Raw genomic sequence first — 18,303 nt, 5'->3', positions numbered from 1 at the left:
TTTTTCTAGTAAATTATCAAGTGGAAAACTTGCCCAAACTTACTTGTTTTAAATTATAAAAGGATAGTACAGGATGGTCTGAACTTCTTACATACCATCACAGTTTAGCATGATTTCTCATTAGAGGTGGTTTCAAGGAAATGATAATTCCTCATCTTCATTTCTTAAACATAACTGTTACATAATTTTTAATCTCTAGAGAATTCTCAGTTATAAAAGAAAACCTGTTAATCTGTTAAAGGAGAAAACTTCAAACTAAAGTAACAAAGTTTTCTCCACTCAAAGAAACTGGTAAATTTTAGAAAGCCTAGAACCTGCTTATATCATTCTATTCAGAGTTATTGAAGCCATTGGCACTATATTAATCCTAGATTTTCTTCCTTCAGCTCCAACAACAGCAACAACAACAAAGAGACCCCGTGGTCCACGTCCCAAACCTAAAACCACGCCCCATCCAGAAGCACCTCAGACTGAACTGGGTAAATACGATTTCTGGTTTAAGGAGTCCAAACATTCTATCCCAGTTGGAACCCTGAATTCTGTGCACATAATTGGTACATGTCTTACATATCTCTTAAGAGTGGAAGCTACTCTTATTATTAATCCCTTCCACGTCCCTGTAACTGTATTAGCAACTGTGAGACACATCAGAAGTAGTAATTCTGTTCTATTTCCCAATTATTTTGTAAACAAAAGCTGTTCCTGCATAAAAAGATAGAAAATAACATAAGGCAGTGTGTATACAAATATAAAGTAATTTCTCAAAGAGTACAAATGCTATATGCTGGAAATGTAAATATCTGGAACAGAAAGAGATCCAGAATAATTAGGGGAAACATCAGAACAGAATTTGGATGAATGGAAGGTGGAGGAGACAAAGGCTGAAAACAGGAAATGTGCTGAATGAAGCTGGTGACCAGATAGACGATGACTTATTCATACATTCCCTTGACTGTACCCAAACAATGAACTAAAGGGGACTAGGATGTCTACTCAAGAGCTTGAATTTGATCCAGTTGGCTTCAGTGATCCCTATTTCTACACAGGACCATGCTTTTTCTGTTCTTAGAACTGAAGATAACCTAATTTAAAATGATGTCACAAACTGATAGGTTGTTCCTTTGTTTATTAAATGCCACTGTTTTCATTAAGGACTTAGTCTCTTAGGGGGTATGGTCTCAGCTTCTTTTTGGCTGTCTGTTCTGTGTTTGGTGGACAGACCTTGGTGTGACCCCCTACTGCCTCCACCTCTCACCTCCCACCCCTATAATTCCTGCCTTTTATGTTCACTTTCTGTGTAATCCATCCTTTCCCTCCCTCTCCCCTCTTCAAAGCATTGTTTTTACTGGTAAGATGAACTTTCTGACATTTTATGCATTCACAAAAATCTCTTTGATTTCTTTTATTACTTTTGATCAGTTCCTGCCACAATCCCTGAACCAGTCAGTCTTAGGACCGAAGCTCCAGGAACAATAGTAGGTAATGATCCACTATGTCCATCAGCATCTGCTTCTGCTCATTTGAAGCCCATTTCATCACCATCATAACCTCAGCTTCTCCTGCTTCACAAGACTCTTGTCATTCTCTATTGTCATTCAATTATTTCTTAATATATTGGAGTCTTAAAACAATTCATTTGGTACTGAGACAGTCAAGTATGAACTTAGCGTAGTATATATATGCTTAAAGCAGTGGGTTTGAATTTGTAGCATCTCATCCCCATGTAACCTTTTAATCACATTCTATGTTACTGAGTTTCAAACACAACAAGTAGGGTTGCAAGTGGGGTGTCTGTCCTTGATCTAAGCGAGTACATTGTCACAACTGTTATGGTGTGATGTAATTCTTGCCCAGATCTAAATTTTTACATTTTTATGACCTGTGTGACTTTATGTTGTCATTTTAGGCAATGATATGGTCTTTTTTTCAGTAAGGAGTGAAATAGAAAATATACCCAAGGCCAGTAAATTGAAATTATGTGTCCCATCATTAGTATAAAATCACCCTACCCCTCTCCCACCATCACTATAATACAGTAGGTTTTTGGAACTTTTTTTCATGTGGAAATCACTTTTGAGGATCTCCTTGATATATCAACTAATATTTCTATGTGATTTTTGTTTTTCATAGTAATATAATTGACAAATAGAGGCAATAATAAAAATAGTGACAAATATTTCAAAGTCAAAAGAAAAATTTCCTGAAACTCTATAGCAAGTATAATCCTATCCACAGCTTCTGGAACTCAAACCACTCTACTAACCTGAAGTTTTCTTCCTTTAGTTCCCAAAGTGCCTCAATGAATTCATCATCCCCATCCCAAATCTAAAACCACCCTGAGTCCTGAAGCACCTCAGGACTCAGGTAAATGTGTCGATTCTGGTTGAGGAATCCTGGAGCCCGTCCCTGTGGAGTCTAGAGAAAGTGAAGGGGCAAGTTGGGATGAGCAGCCAGTTTCACCCCCACAGTAGGCAAGCGGAGCATAGCTGGATGGATCTTAGGTGGTAGCTGAATCCCTTCCTTTTTGTGAATTAGAATCTTCTCTCTAAATGTCTGTTTCATTGGCTTATCATTCGATGCTATTCATCCTTTATATATTGAATGTGTGTAGTGGACTGAAACAGCTGTGCAACAAACATATACTTGGGCAAATAGATTATTTCTTGGTAACTGTCTAGCTTGTATACATCATAGTACAGATCCAGGCAGGAGTTGATAGTATTTTCTATAAAGAACAAGTTAGTAAATACTGGGGGCTTTGTGGCCCCAGTAGTCTGTGATATCTATTTTCCTTTTTCTTACAACCACTTAAAGATGGAAACGGGCTGTATGAAAGCAAGCTATGGGCGATTTGGCCTTTGGGCCATAGTTTGTCAACATGTCGCTTCAGTCGTGTCCGACTCTGTGCGACCCCATAGACGGCAGCCCACCAGGCTTCCCTGTCCCTGGGATTCTCCAGGAAAGAACACTGGAGTGGGTTGCATTTCCTTTTCCAATGCATGAAAGTAAAAAGTGAAAGTGAAGTCATTCAGTCATGTCCGACTCTAGTGACCTCATGGACTTCAGCCTACCAAGCTCCTCTGTCCATGGGATTTTCTAGGCAAAAGTACTGGAGTGGGGTGCCATTGCCTTCTCTGAATTTAAAGAAACAATCAGAGTGGACCAGAGTAGTTAAGAAGGACTTGAGCACTCAAACTGTTATGGATTTGGATGACTAGGGAGCAGGGAACAAAGAAGTTCAGAAAAGCAGGATATGTAGGGACCAGTGAGAGGAGACAGAGGCTTCTCTGTCAGGCTTCTAAGTGTGGATCAGAACATTATACTGAAGCTGCTGTTATACTGAATGGGCTCATAGGGCCAGTAGAAAAGGGTTTTTCACTGCTGGGCTTAGGAGTTTGAGTTTCATGTAGGAATCATCAGTATGGGAGGCTTTCCCCAGGCACATGATAAAAGGATACAGCTAAACCACAGACTGAATGGCTGCCCTTTATCTTGCTCTCTTAAGTACTCCAGCTGGGCAAAGCTTGTGCTTTCTTTCCAAAGATCAGTTTTAGCAAGATGGGCATGGTCTACTTTGGTACCTAGACTAGGATCATCACAGAATGAGAAATTTCACAGGCACTTTTCAGGGACAGTTACCTGATTATAAAGACAATCCTTCCTGAGTGATAAACTGGTACCTGAGTGCTGGGAAAGATGGAAGGCAGGAGAAGAGGGGGGCAACAGAGGATGAGATGGTTGGATGGCATCACCGACTCAATGGACATGAGTTTAGGTGAACTCCGGGGGTCGGTGATGGACAGGAAGGCCTGGCATGCTGCAGTCCATGGGGTCGCAAAGAGTCGGACTCGACAGAGTGACTGAACTGAACTGAGTGCAGATAAATCATATCCCTGTGAGACTGTATAAATGTTTAACATTTCTTTTTTATTGTTATTTTTGGTCAGTTCCTGCTATAGTCTTTGAACCAGTTACTCCTATAAAAGAGGCTCCGGAGACAGCATTCGGTAATGCCACTTTCTGCCCTTTAGCAAGAGCTTTCCCTACTCATTGCCAAACTTCTGCTCATTCCACTCTGTTGCCATTTAGTTACATTCTTTATCTTGTGAGAAAAATATGCATAAAGCAAGTTACCTCTCGTTCTAAAGAGAGCCATGCCTGGATCTAGTTTGGGATATCTTCCTATCCTGTAACATATTTAAATTTTTCTTCATACCAGTTTGTGTTTTTAGCTCAACCAGAGTTCTCTGTTAAGGTAAATTTCACGTATTTATTAGAGTGCCTGATCCTGATCCATGCTAACCAGGCTGTGACACGGAAGTTCCTTTATACATCCTTTGTACACCTGCCTTTTTTATCTGCCTGTTTTGTTGTTGTTTTAACATTTGTGTGATATGTTTGTAGTGAATTGTCTACCAGGTAACGTGATCAAGGCTAATAAGTTTAAATAGTAAGCCTCATCCTTAAGTTGAATCTGACTCCCCCTTACTCTCCACCATAGTTTAGAAATGACTCAATCTTTTTAATGTAGTCTAGGAGAATGTGATAAAAATATTTATTACCTTCATTTTATGTATCAGCTTTTTCCCCAAAGTATCATCAATAACAAAGCAAGATATACACATAGTCAGGGCAAAATTTTCACCCTAGACAGATCCATTTCTTGAAACTGAAGAAAATCCATCAAGCTTTGAAAAACATGAAGGTTTTTCCAAAAACCTGTGATTTTCAGAAGCATAAGCTTTAAAGTACCAAGTTTATCTTTTTCTACTTCCCAAAGCATCCCAATAGACATGTCATTCACAATACAAACTTAAAACTACTTCATGTCCAGATGCAGTGGAGGTTATACCAGACAAAAGCAAAAAAAAAAAAAAAAGGGTTCTTGACTTAAGGAGTGTGGTAGCCTGCCACTGATTGAAAATGGAAACCTATTTACCTCCTAGTGAGGAAACTATGAAGAGTCCTTGTGCCTTCAGAGCTGGTGAGAAGTTCTTGTTTGGAAGATACATAATCTTCTCTCCAAGTCTGGGTAGTAAGAGACAGGTTTGCTTCTCAGTCTGCAGGCTAGTTAAGCACAAACATTTTTCCTATGTGAACATCCTAGAGAATTAGAACAGTGCAGAGTGTTTTTTCAAATTCAAGATTTTTCTGAGGTACACAAACATTAAGTATAGATTTGTTATAGCGAGGCTTTTTCATGGGCAGTGTGTAATCCAAAATGGGTACTTTGGGTCTATAGTTCTTCCCTAGTTGTTGGTGGAGGGAACCCAAATTCTTTCATCTCATACTTGCTTGGCAGATCTTTAAAAAATTAAAAATCAACATGGGCTTCAGTAGAGTGGAGAAGGAGTTTGGGTCTTGATGTCACATTAGAATTTGCACAAGTGGGTAAGTGAGAGTGAACAAAGATGAAAAAAAGGATATGCTTAGAGGCAACCAGAGGGAGCAGAGATCCTGCTTTCTCTATGAGGCAAATAAAGCATTTTTGTTGGAGATGATGCACTTGAACAACACCATGCGAGGTTGGCTAAGACTAGTATCGTTCTTAATAAGCATCATAATATCTCTTCTTTCCACACTTGGATAGTTTTCCCTGTGCTGAGAGTGGATCCATGGACTAAGCAGCTTCCCCTTCTCGAGTCTTCTTCTTTGGACAGACGTCACAAGACCTTTCCAGAACTGAGTTCTCAGCAATATTATCAGAGCCATTCTGGGCTATTTGTCTAATGGTTGCTTGGTTATTTAGGAACTTTTTCTGCAACCATAATTTGATAACATAGTAGACAGTTTCTTTATTCAGTGTCCACAAAAGTACAGGTTAGTTTTTTACATGCTTTTTGAGGGTTGTTAGAAACGTATTTACTAAATACCTAAGAATGTCCTAAAGGCTACCAGAGCAGATGCAGATAATCAAGCACTAATTATAAGAACTGTTTCCCTCTGGTGCTGCTAAACAGAGACCAAACGTAATGCCTATCTCATGAGATGAAGAAGTCCCTAACTACAGTTTGGCCAAGTGTGAGCACAGCAGCTGATTTCCCTTTCTGTTAGTCTGACGGGGCTGCCATAACAAAATACCGCAGACTGGGTGGCTTAGACAACAGCTCTTGAGGCTGGAAGTCTAAGGTCAAGGCATCAGCGGGTTTAATATGTCCCAGAACCTTTCTCTTTGGCTGTGTCTTCATATGGGCTTCTCTGTGTGTGAAAGCTTCCCTGCGTCTCTCCCTCTTCTTATAAGGACAGCAGTCCTTCTGGCTTCTGGTCCCATTCTTATGACCTCATTTAAGCTTAACTAAATCTTTAAAGGCCCTAGCTCCAAACATAGTCACACTGGGTTTTAGGACCTCAACATATGAATTTTGAGGGGATACAATTCAGTCCATAACACCCTTCATTCAGAAATTTTAAAAAGTATTCTAGAGATAGTATTACACTGACAAGATTCATTTTGGCATGCATGTTATAGCTATTCATACTTTATTTAAAAAAAAACAACAACAAACCTCTCTTTTGTTTGTTACTTCAGTTCCTGTTACAGACCTTGAACCTGTTACTTTTTCAGCTGAGACATCTGGGATCACACTAGGTAATGACGCTGCGCCATTCCCCTAGTGCTGTTGCTGCTCCTCGTGCAGTCCATTCAGTCTCCATCCCCATCGTCTGCTTTTCTTCTTTCACAAAATGACATCATCATCCTCTACTGCAATTCAATCCGTCATCTGAAGAGTGTCGAAGCCTCTTTAAAAGAGTGTCCCGTTGTTTTTATGACAGCAGGCGTGTGTTTAGTTCAAAAGATTTACCTGCCATGTGGTGCATTTGAAATTATCACATTGATTTGTGCTTTGTTGAGCAGTGTTCTGTGTTAAGTGAAAGCGAAGTCGCTCAGTTGTGTCCGACTCTTTGCGACCCCATAGACTGTAGCCTACCAGGCTCCTCTGTCCATGGGATTTTCCAGGCAATAGTACTGGAGTGGATTGCCATTTCTTTCTCCAGGGATCTTCCCAACTCAGGGCTTGAACCCAGGTCTCCCGCATTATAGACAGATGCTTTACCATCTGAGCCACCAGGGAAGTTCTGTGTTAAAGCTGAGTTGAAAACAAATTTGGATCTCTTTTTTCCTCCAGGCTGATGAGCAATAACAACTACTCTTAAGTTCCTTTGCACATCTTCTACATTTCTAGATTTAAAAAAAAACTATTTGCATGGTATGTTTGCTTCTTTGTTGATGTTTTAAGTAATGATGTGTTTTATTACCAATTTGACAAATAGGAAGTTTTCCAAATCTGAAATTTTAATTGTAAACCTTTTCCTTAGTGTGACCCTAACCTCCCCTTCCCTTGCACCAGAATTGAGTCTTCCTTCTCATTTTTCCCTCAGAGAGGGACTAATGTGAGTATCTGATTACAAGTGCTAATTTTCATGCCTTGAATAAGTAACTTGACCCTCAATGATGCGTTGGCATAAAAAGAGTGAAAATTTTAGACTACAGTTTCATAGAACTTTTAAAAATCTAACAGGTTTTGGAAAAACCTCTCCTCAGTACCCAGAGCCATAAGATATAGAATAACATAAGTCTTTTCTTTCTTTAGCTACTACCAAAAGATCACAAAGACCTCGTCGTCCACGTCCCAGACTTAAAACCACACGAGGCCCTCAAGTACCTCAGACAAAACTGGGTAAATGTGCAATTTGTTGGTTTAAGGGTGAGCCCTAGTAGCCTGTCCCAGTGGGGACCCAAAACTCTTACTCTTTCTAAGTATGAAGTTATGAGACAGCATTAGTAATATCTCCTCTACCACGTATCGAGGAGAACATGACTGTGTAAGATACAGTTGGTGCCAGAATACCTAATTCTTTCTATGTGAGAGTCATCTTTGATATACATTTAATAAGTTTTTACTATAAAATTCTACTCAGATCTTAAAGATAAAACTTATTTAGCAGAGTCAATATATTCCATTCAAGTAAATAAACAAATTGAAAGTAGCTTGCAAATTCCTGGATCAACAGTAGCAACTGTGGGTGATATGCCACCTCTGAGAGACTTATTTTACTTCTAAAACAGTAAAGTCGAGCATATGTTTTGATGAGACAAAGGGAAAAATCAAGGTAGACTGGACTTGGCCCTTGGCCCTTAAGGTTTGGGCCCACTACAGGATTTGTATATGTGGAGGAAAACATGATCCAAGACAGAAGGACCAGGCATGTGGTGGAGGTGGCAGAGGTGTGGTGGGGAGTTGCCTAGAACAGACTGTCCTACTTCTTAGTGGTCCAAGCATGGCTACTGATGATGCTACATTAGGATGGACCCATCCAGCCAATTGAAAGAGGATTTTGAGAACTTGATTCAGGAGCTTAGATTTGAAAGACGTCAACAGTCTTTGATTTCCATTTTTTTCCGGGCTTAGGCCAGAAAGATGCTCTACCAAATATTACAGACTGAGTGACCACCATATCCTGCTCTTTTATGTGTCATGATTTGAACAGAGATCTCTGACTCTTTCCATAGCTGAGCTCTTGGCAGGACAAACACCATCCACTTCCATGATTAATTTTTATATCTATTTCAAATGTACACACCATCTATTATATCCATGTTAATCTAAACATAGGATGTGCTCCTTTTCAGCTTTCACTGAAGTACAGGTTGATCAGATTACTTTAAAGACAGTTTTTTTTCTCATTTTATATTAGGTAAATGCCTGAAAATATTTTCTAGTGCAGAGTTTTCCATATTGGTTAGAATCCATTAGTTAAAACCTAGGAGAATTTCATGTTGACTCAAGATAGTTCAAGGCTAAGCCTAAGACTGACCATAACTATTGCTTGGCCGAAGAACAGTCATCTGCTCTTTCTGTTATTTTTTGTTTGTTTGTGGAAGGAATGATACACAAGCAAATCTTGATGGGGTGCAAATGTTCTAACTTTTCATATATTTTTAAATCTCTTTGCTTTACTGTATTATCTTTTGGTCAGTTCCTGCTTCAACCCTTGAACCTGTCACTCTTAGAACAGAGGCCCCCGGAACAACATTAGGTAATGATACACCGTGTTTTCAACAAGCCTTATGCTGCTTATTGTTGGGCTCAGAGTTTCATCTTGCTCCGTGTGACAGTAGTTTTATTCTTTGTGGCCATTTATCTACATTCTTCTTAAAATTATGAAAACTCTTAAATTATCCATTGTTTTTAATAGAATTAGCCATAGGTGAGCCTACTTTAAGATATTTGCTGGGTAACCTGTTTGAAATTGTGTCATTCTGTGTTTTGTTCAAGTGGTGCTTGTGGTTAAAAACTGGTTTTCAAACACATCACAGATCTGTTTCTTGTCTAGACAGATAAAGCCATCAACAACTACTCTCACAGGGCCAAGAGGATCCATTCTTGGCACATCTACATTTCTACCCTTTTTATATTTCCTTAGTATTTTGTTGTTTTGTTTCCATTTAGGTAGTAATGTGTTCTTATTTTAATAGTTACATAGAACATGTACCAGAGATTGAAAGATTAAATTATAAACCTCACATTTAGTTTGACTGTCCTTCATTATCTATTGAAATTTAGCAACAGTCCTTAACCTTTTTGTTGCCCAACCACACTGCTCTATGAGAGTTTGATTATAATTACTAATCTTTATTTCTTATATTAAGACTGATTTTTGTCTTCAAAAAAATCTTCTATGATAAAAGAAGATACAAAAGGAATTTATGTATGTGACAAAAATCTCAAACTAAAAAGGTAAATATCTAATAATATCAAATAAGATGTAGAAAATCTAGAGTCATGTTTTTGCTTCCCATAGGTTCCAGAACCCTGGGTAATGTTGTTATGTAATAACACAAGAATTTCTTCCTTCAGCTTCTAAAACATCACAACAGACAATTCATCCACATCCCAGACCAAAAACCACACCAAGTGCTGAAGCACCTGAGTCGAAACCAGGTAAAAATTTTCATGGCTTAGAGTTCCAACAACCTAACCCAACAGGGTGACGAGTAATCTTAGTTGTTGGGAGTAACCAGTATGCCGCCAGAGACTAAAGATACAACTCAGTATTGAGTTGCAGTTCCTACTCTAGAGTTGGCAAGAAATGCACAGTAGGGGGAGATTTGTATGGCAGCCTAATGCCTCATACTTCCTCTGTAAAAATCTCTGTTGCTGTGCATTTTATTAACTGCCACTTATCTTGTGAAAATAAAGCTTGTCTAGAAAAATTAGGCATATTCAGTTCAAATTGATAAACACTAAGTGGTCAGGAAGATCCCCTGGAGAAGGCAGTGGCACCCCACTCCAGTATTTGTGCCTGGAGAATCCCATGGACGGAGGAGCCTGGTGGGCTACAGTCCACAGGGTCGCAAAGAGTCGGACACGACTGAGCGACTTCACTTTCACTTTCAAGTGCCTTCAGTAGCCTCCCAAGGTGCTATTGTATCAGATGTGGAAGATGTGTTTTTAGTCCTAAAACCTGAAAGACAGTTAAAAACAAAAGCCTTTACTTGGTAAATAAAATAGAAGATGGCAATATACACATCTATGAAAATATAAGATTGATATTTGTATGCTATCAACAAGATGTGCTAGGTACATAAATCTTCGGGTCAGGGAAAGATAAATTTAGAAAGAATGAAGCCTTACTTATTTGACTAAGTATAAACATAATGCTAGATTTCTGATTTATATTCACTTAAAACTTTGATATAGCTCCCTTTACTCTGGAATCTAGTATTACTAACTAGATTACTGCTTAAAGTCTAGAGAGCTTATTGTTTTAGTGATTTTACAAAATTTGAGGCTTGAAACTTCTAATCCAATTCTGAGAATATAAAGAAATACTATGATACTATGTTCTTTAAAAAAAAAAAACAGGAAATTAGAACTGATTCAAATGTATTCTTTTTAATGGCTGAGTAATACTCCATTGTGTATATATACCACAGCTTTCTTAGCCATTCATCTGCTGATGGGCATCTAGGTTGCTTCCATGTCCTGGCTATTATAAACAGTGCTGCGATGAACATTGGGATACACGTGTCTCTTTCCCTTCTGGTTTCCTCAGTGTATGCCCAGCAGTGGGACTGCTGGATCATAAGGCAGTTCTATTTCCAGTTTTTTAAGGAATCTCCACACTGTTCTCCATAGTGGCTGTATGTGATGCAATATTATTAACTGAAGTACAGATTTTGTTCCAGTTTCACAAAATTTTATGCTAGTGTCCAGTATTTGTTTTCATACCTTATTCAGCTTTCCACATTGTATTTAGTTGCATTGAGCAGCTTCAGCTGCGTGCAACAAATTCTGATAAATTCTCTTTTCATTCTTATTCTGTTAAAAATGTTTTCTACTTTTCCTTGTTATGGCTTCTTAGATACAGCCATCATTTTTAAGTAGACATTTAATTTCCAAATATTTGGAGCTTTTAAAGTATGTTTGATATAAATTTCTCATTTTGATATTAATTTCTAATTCAAATACATTCTTTTCTGCAAAAAAATAAAAAGTGGTGATACTTGTTGCCTTGAGCTTAACAATCATATATTGATATATATGTATATACATTAGCAATCATTATGTGTGTATATTATGAAAGAAAGAAAGTGAAATCACTAAGTCGTGTCCAACTCTTTGTGACCCCATGGACTGTAGCCCATCAGGCTCCTCTGTCCATGGGATTTTCCAGGCAAGAGTACTGGAGTGGGTTGCCATTTCCTTCTCCAGGGGATCTTCCTGACCCAGGGATCGAACCCGGGTCTCCCACATAATATGTATATATTACAAATAATTTTAAAAATATATATAGTCAATGTTATAAAGTTTTTCATGTCAGTTTCTACCATTTATATTATCCATATTATATTTTGATATATATTATATATGATCTATAAATATGTTTTGTTACTGTTCTTTTTATTATGAAAATAGCAAATATAGGAAAAAATGCATGAATCATATGCATTTACTAATGATTATAAAAGTTATATGTACAATTTAATAAATAATTAAAATAGAAAAAGTAAAAACAAGAGGTAACCTTTTTGCTTTAAGAAAGCATTCATTAGAGAGGAAAAAAGAACAGCAGAAAGGAGGGTCAAAGACAAAGTGAAAAAGTACATGATGGGAAAATTCAAATGTCTGTAATGACCAAGTGTATATTGTAAACGAGCAAAAAGGACTAAAAATGAGACAGTATAGGAGTAGAGACTGGGGCAAACAGGAAAATTCCTTCCTCATCCACACAGTTCACCTATGACTTAGTTTTGCTAATTATTGCCATGCAGACTATTTCTAGACTTTCCAATTTTTTTAGGGTGTTTCCAAAATTTTAGTTTATTCAGTAAAATATCCCAGTTTTCAAACATCACATAGGTCAGGCAAAGCACTTTTACTCATCAGATTTAGACTGTGCACTGTTGATGTGTAACTATCTCATTCTTTTACAAATGAAATTTAGGGACTTGTGATTGTGGAAAACAGCAATTACATTGTGAGCTGAAGGTTGAAATCTGATTGTGGGGAACTTCATATTAAAAGCCTTAACTATTTTCCTCTGCAGTTTACAGAGAGGTTAATAAAAGATTTATGTGGATTTAAAAATTACATAAAAATTTATTTTAGTTATTCCAAAATTTATTCTGGTTTCGAAAGTTTCCAAGCAGTCACTGTTTCTTCTCTATTGGACAAAGAAAAAGATTGTCTCAGTATTGCTGATTTTGTGGGATAACAATAGTTCAGGGGCATTGACAATGAAAGCTGGAATGTGCCCAAAATAAAGAAAGAAAGAAAGTAGAGCCTTGAAATCATCGTGGGACATAGATGAGTAGAAAGATGGAAAAGAATTAAATCAGGAAGAGAGGATATAGGTAAAGACCAACCAAAGGAGAAAGTCTAATATAATACAAAGGATATCTGATTTCAAGGTGGTACTCAAAGTTTTTCTAGATCTTGGTTGGTCCACATCGGACTCCCAAGGTAGAGATCTTTAGGCACCTGATGAAGCCATTGAGATTTGATCAAGTATTTATCAACAAGTTCCTCTTTGTTCATGAAGACATGTTCTTTCTTTGCTTAATATGGAGAGATACCAATCTGATTCATCATGCTGAGGCCTCAGTCTCTTTCCCAAGATAGGTCCTTACCAATACCCAAACATCATACTTTGGCTTATTAATTTAGAATCAGATAATAAAAGGAGGAATAAGAGAATAGGTACCTGACTTAGGTATGGCCAATTTTTAGAAAACCAATTGTTTACCCTTCTAGTTTAAGAGTTTTTAAAACTTGCCATGTTATACTAGGAAGATCCTTTTCACAGTAAATGTTTTAAGTTTTCTTTTATTTAAAACAATCATTTGGTTTATTTTTTAATACTTTTGGTCAGTGCCTACTGCAGACTTTGAACCTGTTACATTCAGAACTGATGCTTGGGTAACAACAAAAGGTAATAACACGTGATCCTCAGTAAGTGCATTCGCTTCTCATTGTCAAGCTTGTTCCGTCAACATCACAGCTACAGGTTCTTTTGCTTCATAAAGCTATATCATCATCCTCTATTATCACGCCATGATATTCTTCATCCTAAAAGTACTGAAGACTCTGACTCTTAAAACAAGTTAATCCTTTGTTTCTAAGAGAGCTATGCATGAACCTAACTCAGATCAATTGTTATACATATAACCATCTGAAATTGTTCTTGCCTTTGCATATGTTTTTTAACCAATGTTTTGTTTAAGTTGAGTTTAAAAAGCAATTCTTGTAACCCTAACAAAAGTTAGAAAAGGGGGTTCTTTGTGGATCTAAAAGTCTTTTTTTTTTTTTTAAGCTATCTGCGACTGAACTGAATTGAACTGAACTGATATGATATTTGTTCTTTAACTGAAAAGTTAATGACATGGTCTTATTTTAGGAAACCATTGAAGAGTTTGTACCATCACCACCATCATAATATTTTACCAATCATTCTTTTCCTTTTTAATTCAAAAGAGAGTTCTTTGAATGATTCTTCTTTTTAAATGAATAACTTACTTTCATATATGACTTATTCCCAGTAAACTTCCACATGTAAAAAAAAAAAACTATTATAATAAGGGTGAAAGCTTCAAATTAAAAAGTTTAAAAGACACACTTCCTAAAATATGAGGAAATCTAGTAAGTTTTAGGAAATCTGGAGACGTGTGTTCTGCTACCCATAGCTGCTGAACTATGAACTCTGAAGTAACTGAAGGTTTTCTTTCTTCAGCTCCTAAAACATCAAAACGGACCCGTCGTCCGCGTCCCAAACTTAAAACTACAACAACTCCTGAGGCACCTCAAACCAAACCGGGTAAATGTGGGTTTCTCATTTAAGGACTGAGTCCTCGTGGCTCTGGAGAGTCTGGGATTGATCCAGCAGTGGGAATGGTAGTCCATGTGATCCCTGCGTGGGTAAAGGCACGAAATGGCCTGCTGCTGCTTCCCCCTGTCGAGTTAGCAAAGGAAAACGTGATGAGGGGGTGGCAGGGACTCGTGCGATAGCTGATTACTCTGCTTTCTACGTAAGGATCTACTCTTTTATGTACTATGTCCTTTATTTGCGTTTTCTTATTCCATTCCCTTCTTCACTTAAAGACAAAATGTCTTAAACCAATCTTTTTTTTTTTTTTTTTCAAGAAACAAACATGAAGTAACTTACCTGTCCCCACAGCCCATCAACAGTTGTGAGGATTTCAGAGAAGGCAGCGACTTCTTACTTCTCAGTCTGGAGTAGAGTCAAATTCAGAACCCGCCTCAGTGTGAAACATTGCAAGATTGAACTTAGGCAGTATATCTGTGCAAACAGAGTTCTTTTATGCAAGGGTTCTAAACATCTCTCAGCTGAAAGAGAGAAAAGTCTGTGAAGGACAGAAGTAAGAAGTCTTAAAATCATGGAGACTGACAGACAAAAAGAAAGGGGAAGAGACCAACCAGCGAGCACAGACTTCTGAGTGAAGGGAGGTTCTGCTTCTCAGTGGTAATGAAGAGAACTGTGTTTGGAAGGGCCCATAAGAGTAGTTGAAGAAATTCCTTGAAAGTATGACTCAGAAGTTTGGATCTGACCCAAAAGTATCAGTGGTCTCTCCTGCAATGGTCTCTTCCCCCTATACAGGGTACAGCCTGTGATTAGAACAGAGCACGTTAAGTGCTCTACTGGGCACCACACGCTATTTGTTCTTATATCCTGATTTATTGAGTGCTTTTGCCTCAAACAAGGTCTCAGCCTACTTCCAAATAGGTCTTCTCAACAAGATCTGTATGCTTCACTTGGCTTAATTCTGTTCCATGTCTATAAATACAAAATCCACTTACTGAATACATGCTTATATAGACATGCTATTTTCTTCCAATTTTATTGAGAGAAAATTGACATACAGCACTGTATAAGTTTAAGGCATACAGCATAATGATTTGACTTGCATGTGTCATGAGATGATTCCCACTGTAGCTTTAGTTGTTTAGTTTAATCCATCACCTCATATAGATAGATGAAAGCAGTAGGAAAATGTTTTTCCTTATGGTGAGAACTTAGACATATTGTTTTCTTAAAGCTTCCACAGAAAAGTCAACAGTTGTCAGAACAGTTACATAAGTATATATTTGGTAAACTGTTTGGATAATTTTCCTAGATCAGTGTTCTACAATGATTGGAATTAGGTACTTAGATACCTAGGAGAAACTCATGTTGACTTTATGAAGACATTTACCAGATTGTGTATGCTATGGCTGTCTCATAAAAGAATATCTACCTGGCTTTAGGTGACCAAATCATTAAATAGGAAGTATGTGATTTCAAAAAAATTTTCAAATTGTTATGTACCTACTGAAGCAATATTATACTGGTAAGATTTAATTTGCTGACTTTTCACAAGTGTTTGTTTCATTGTTTTTTGACTAGTTCCTACTACAGATCTTGAACCTGGTACTCTTAGAACTGAAGCTCCAGAAATCGTGGGTAATGAGCATGTGTGTCCTTCAAATGGTGCTCTTCCTGTTCATTGTCATACCATTATAGCCACAGGTTCTCCTGCATCTTAAACCATTTCTAACCCCTCTGTTGTCATCCTATTACAATCTTTATCGTGTAAGTATGCTAAGCTCTATGTCATCTGTTGAATCTAAGAGAACTGTGTATATACTAATTTCAGGATGTCGGACTGCTGTGTATCTACTCGACTTTGTCATGTGATCATGCACATTTAGTTAAAGTGTTGACTATTAAGCTTTCTTTCAAACACGAATTCCCATTTATCTCTTATTCTTCTCACTTGCTTTTTCCTCATCAATTGTAGAAATGCCATGTTTTTATTGTGTTACTTTTTATTGAATTAGGATCTGTGTGATTGTACTGGTGAATCTATTGTTTCAAGGCATAATGCTTTTAGATAATGGTCGAATTTTTGAACATGCCTAAATCTTAAAAGTTTAAATGATGGGCTTTTATGATAGAATAGGCTGATTATTTCTCCTTATTTAACAAGGTTTAAGAGTTTCTTATCTTTTACTGAATGAAGAACCACTTTGAAATTTTGATGAGCATGTCCCATTTTTTACATTGATCCTTATCCTTTTGAATGTGTGAATTCATTATTATACCCACGATTATTGAAAGAGTGAACAAATTAGTAGACATTTATATGTCAACTTGTATAGAAGTGCAAATAGACTGATAAATGCTTTTTCCAGTAGTTAGAAAAGTCTAACATGTTTATATTCATAAACGTGTAGAAAGCTCATCTAGCAAAGTCTTCCATGCTAGCAAGGGTCAGATAACCAAACATCTAGAGCTTCTTGTTGACCACAGTGATATTGAACAAAGTGCATAACCTGTCTTACGAGGTTAATGGATATTGGCCATAATTTGGTCAGATCTGCAAAGAACAAGTATGTGTCTCTTTTCTCTCTGTCCTGAAGCTTAAAAATTAGCTTCTGAAATTAGTCTTCAAATACATTTTAAAAATCTCTTTGGTTTATTTTATTGTTTTTGGCTAGTTCTTCCTACCATCGTTGAACCTGTCACTCATACAACCAAGGCTCCAGAAACAACATTAGGTAATGATATTCTGTGTTCCACAACATTTTTTTCCTGCCCATTATCAACTCATTCTATCATTATCATCCTCATCATCATCACATTATCACTAGCTTCTTAAGACTATCTTGTCATCCTCTGCTGTTCTGCAACTTGATTATCCTTCTCAATAACAGTATTGAAGACTCTAAAAGAAGTTGCCTATTGTTTTAAAAGCTATGCTTGGGATTAGGTCAGAGTATTTTTCTACTGTGTAATCTTAATTGAATTTGTATCATGTTCTACTTTTGTCTAAATGGGGCTCATTTTTAAAGCTGAGCTTCAAATGCAGTCAGGAATGTCTGTACCTTCTCTAGATGAACTAAAACATAACAATGTATAGTTCCATGGCTTGGGGGAATATTTACATTTCTTACTGTGAACTACCTATGGTTTGATGATAGTCCTTACCTTTTTTAAAATTAGAGATTTATAAGACTCTTCACTTCTTGACTTAATTTTATGTGTAAGTTTTACCTCAAGACTCTGTGATAAAATAATGAACAAAATAGGCAAAAACATTTGGATCTTAAAAATATATGCCTTAAATTTCAAGGAAACATATTTTAGAAAATCTAGAACTTTATTTCCAATACCACATTCACTAGAATAATAATAATCCAATAATAATCCAATATTTCTTCCTTCAGCTTATAAAACAACACGAGTTCGTCGTCCACGTCCCAGACCTAAAACCACATCAAGCCCTGAAGCACCTCAGACCAAATTGGGTAAATGTGTTATTCCATGGTTTGAGGGGTAAACCCTAGCAGTCTGTCCATGTGGGGTCCCAAAGCAGTGCCTTTGATGGAAAGTAACAGACTTCATGTTCCCTAAGAGTTGAGGCATTAAAGTATGGTTAGCAGCTGCTTCTTGGATGAGTTCTTGGTCACTTTTATTTGTAGCAATACTGGCATAGTTAGTCATGGTACATCTACAGTTAAACACACATGATCTATTATAGTACATAACCATAGGTTTTTACCCAACTTACAAGAAATGCAACAAATTCCTTTCACATATTTTTAACATATATTGCCTAAACAGATTTTCTAATGCAAGCTTCCATATTAGAATCAGAAAATCAAACACCTAGGTCAGTCTCATGTTGACTATACTAGGATTCATAGCAGAGTTCAAAGGTTGTACCTACTCTCTGCGATGAATTGCTCCTAGCCTCAGAGACTATTTGCTTTCTGTGAATTTACAAAAGTTAAAAAAAGT

The 18,303-nt window shown here is 37.2% G+C and overlaps 1 protein-coding gene across 20 annotated transcripts in view; it reads left to right on the top strand.

The window, feature by feature from the left end:
- The window catches only part of ABI3BP (ABI family member 3 binding protein), a 293,162-nt gene that overhangs the window by 177,857 nt on the left and 97,002 nt on the right, over positions 1–18,303 (top strand). For 14 of the 20 annotated variants that reach the window (XM_027560481.1, XM_027560135.1, XM_027559801.1 and 11 more), the window contains 12 exons: positions 387–479; positions 1,420–1,479; positions 3,948–4,007; positions 6,530–6,589; positions 7,593–7,679; positions 8,980–9,039; positions 9,861–9,944; positions 13,378–13,437; positions 14,236–14,319; positions 15,907–15,963; positions 17,001–17,060; positions 17,730–17,810. In XM_027560481.1, the coding sequence (XP_027416282.1) occupies positions 387–479; positions 1,420–1,479; positions 3,948–4,007; positions 6,530–6,589; positions 7,593–7,679; positions 8,980–9,039; positions 9,861–9,944; positions 13,378–13,437; positions 14,236–14,319; positions 15,907–15,963; positions 17,001–17,060; positions 17,730–17,810 (846 nt within the window). The remainder of the gene's footprint in view (positions 1–386; positions 480–1,419; positions 1,480–3,947; positions 4,008–6,529; positions 6,590–7,592; positions 7,680–8,979; positions 9,040–9,860; positions 9,945–13,377; positions 13,438–14,235; positions 14,320–15,906; positions 15,964–17,000; positions 17,061–17,729; positions 17,811–18,303) is intronic. The other 6 variants (XM_027559714.1, XM_027559620.1, XM_027560226.1 and 3 more) reach the window with 6 other exon arrangements.

The sequence above is a fragment of the Bos indicus x Bos taurus genome, chromosome 1 (genome assembly GCF_003369695.1).
Source record: "Bos indicus x Bos taurus breed Angus x Brahman F1 hybrid chromosome 1, Bos_hybrid_MaternalHap_v2.0, whole genome shotgun sequence".
NCBI lineage: Eukaryota > Metazoa > Chordata > Mammalia > Artiodactyla > Bovidae > Bos > Bos indicus x Bos taurus.
Note: the sequence above shows the minus strand (reverse complement) of the source record. Positions and strands in the feature narration are given on the sequence as shown.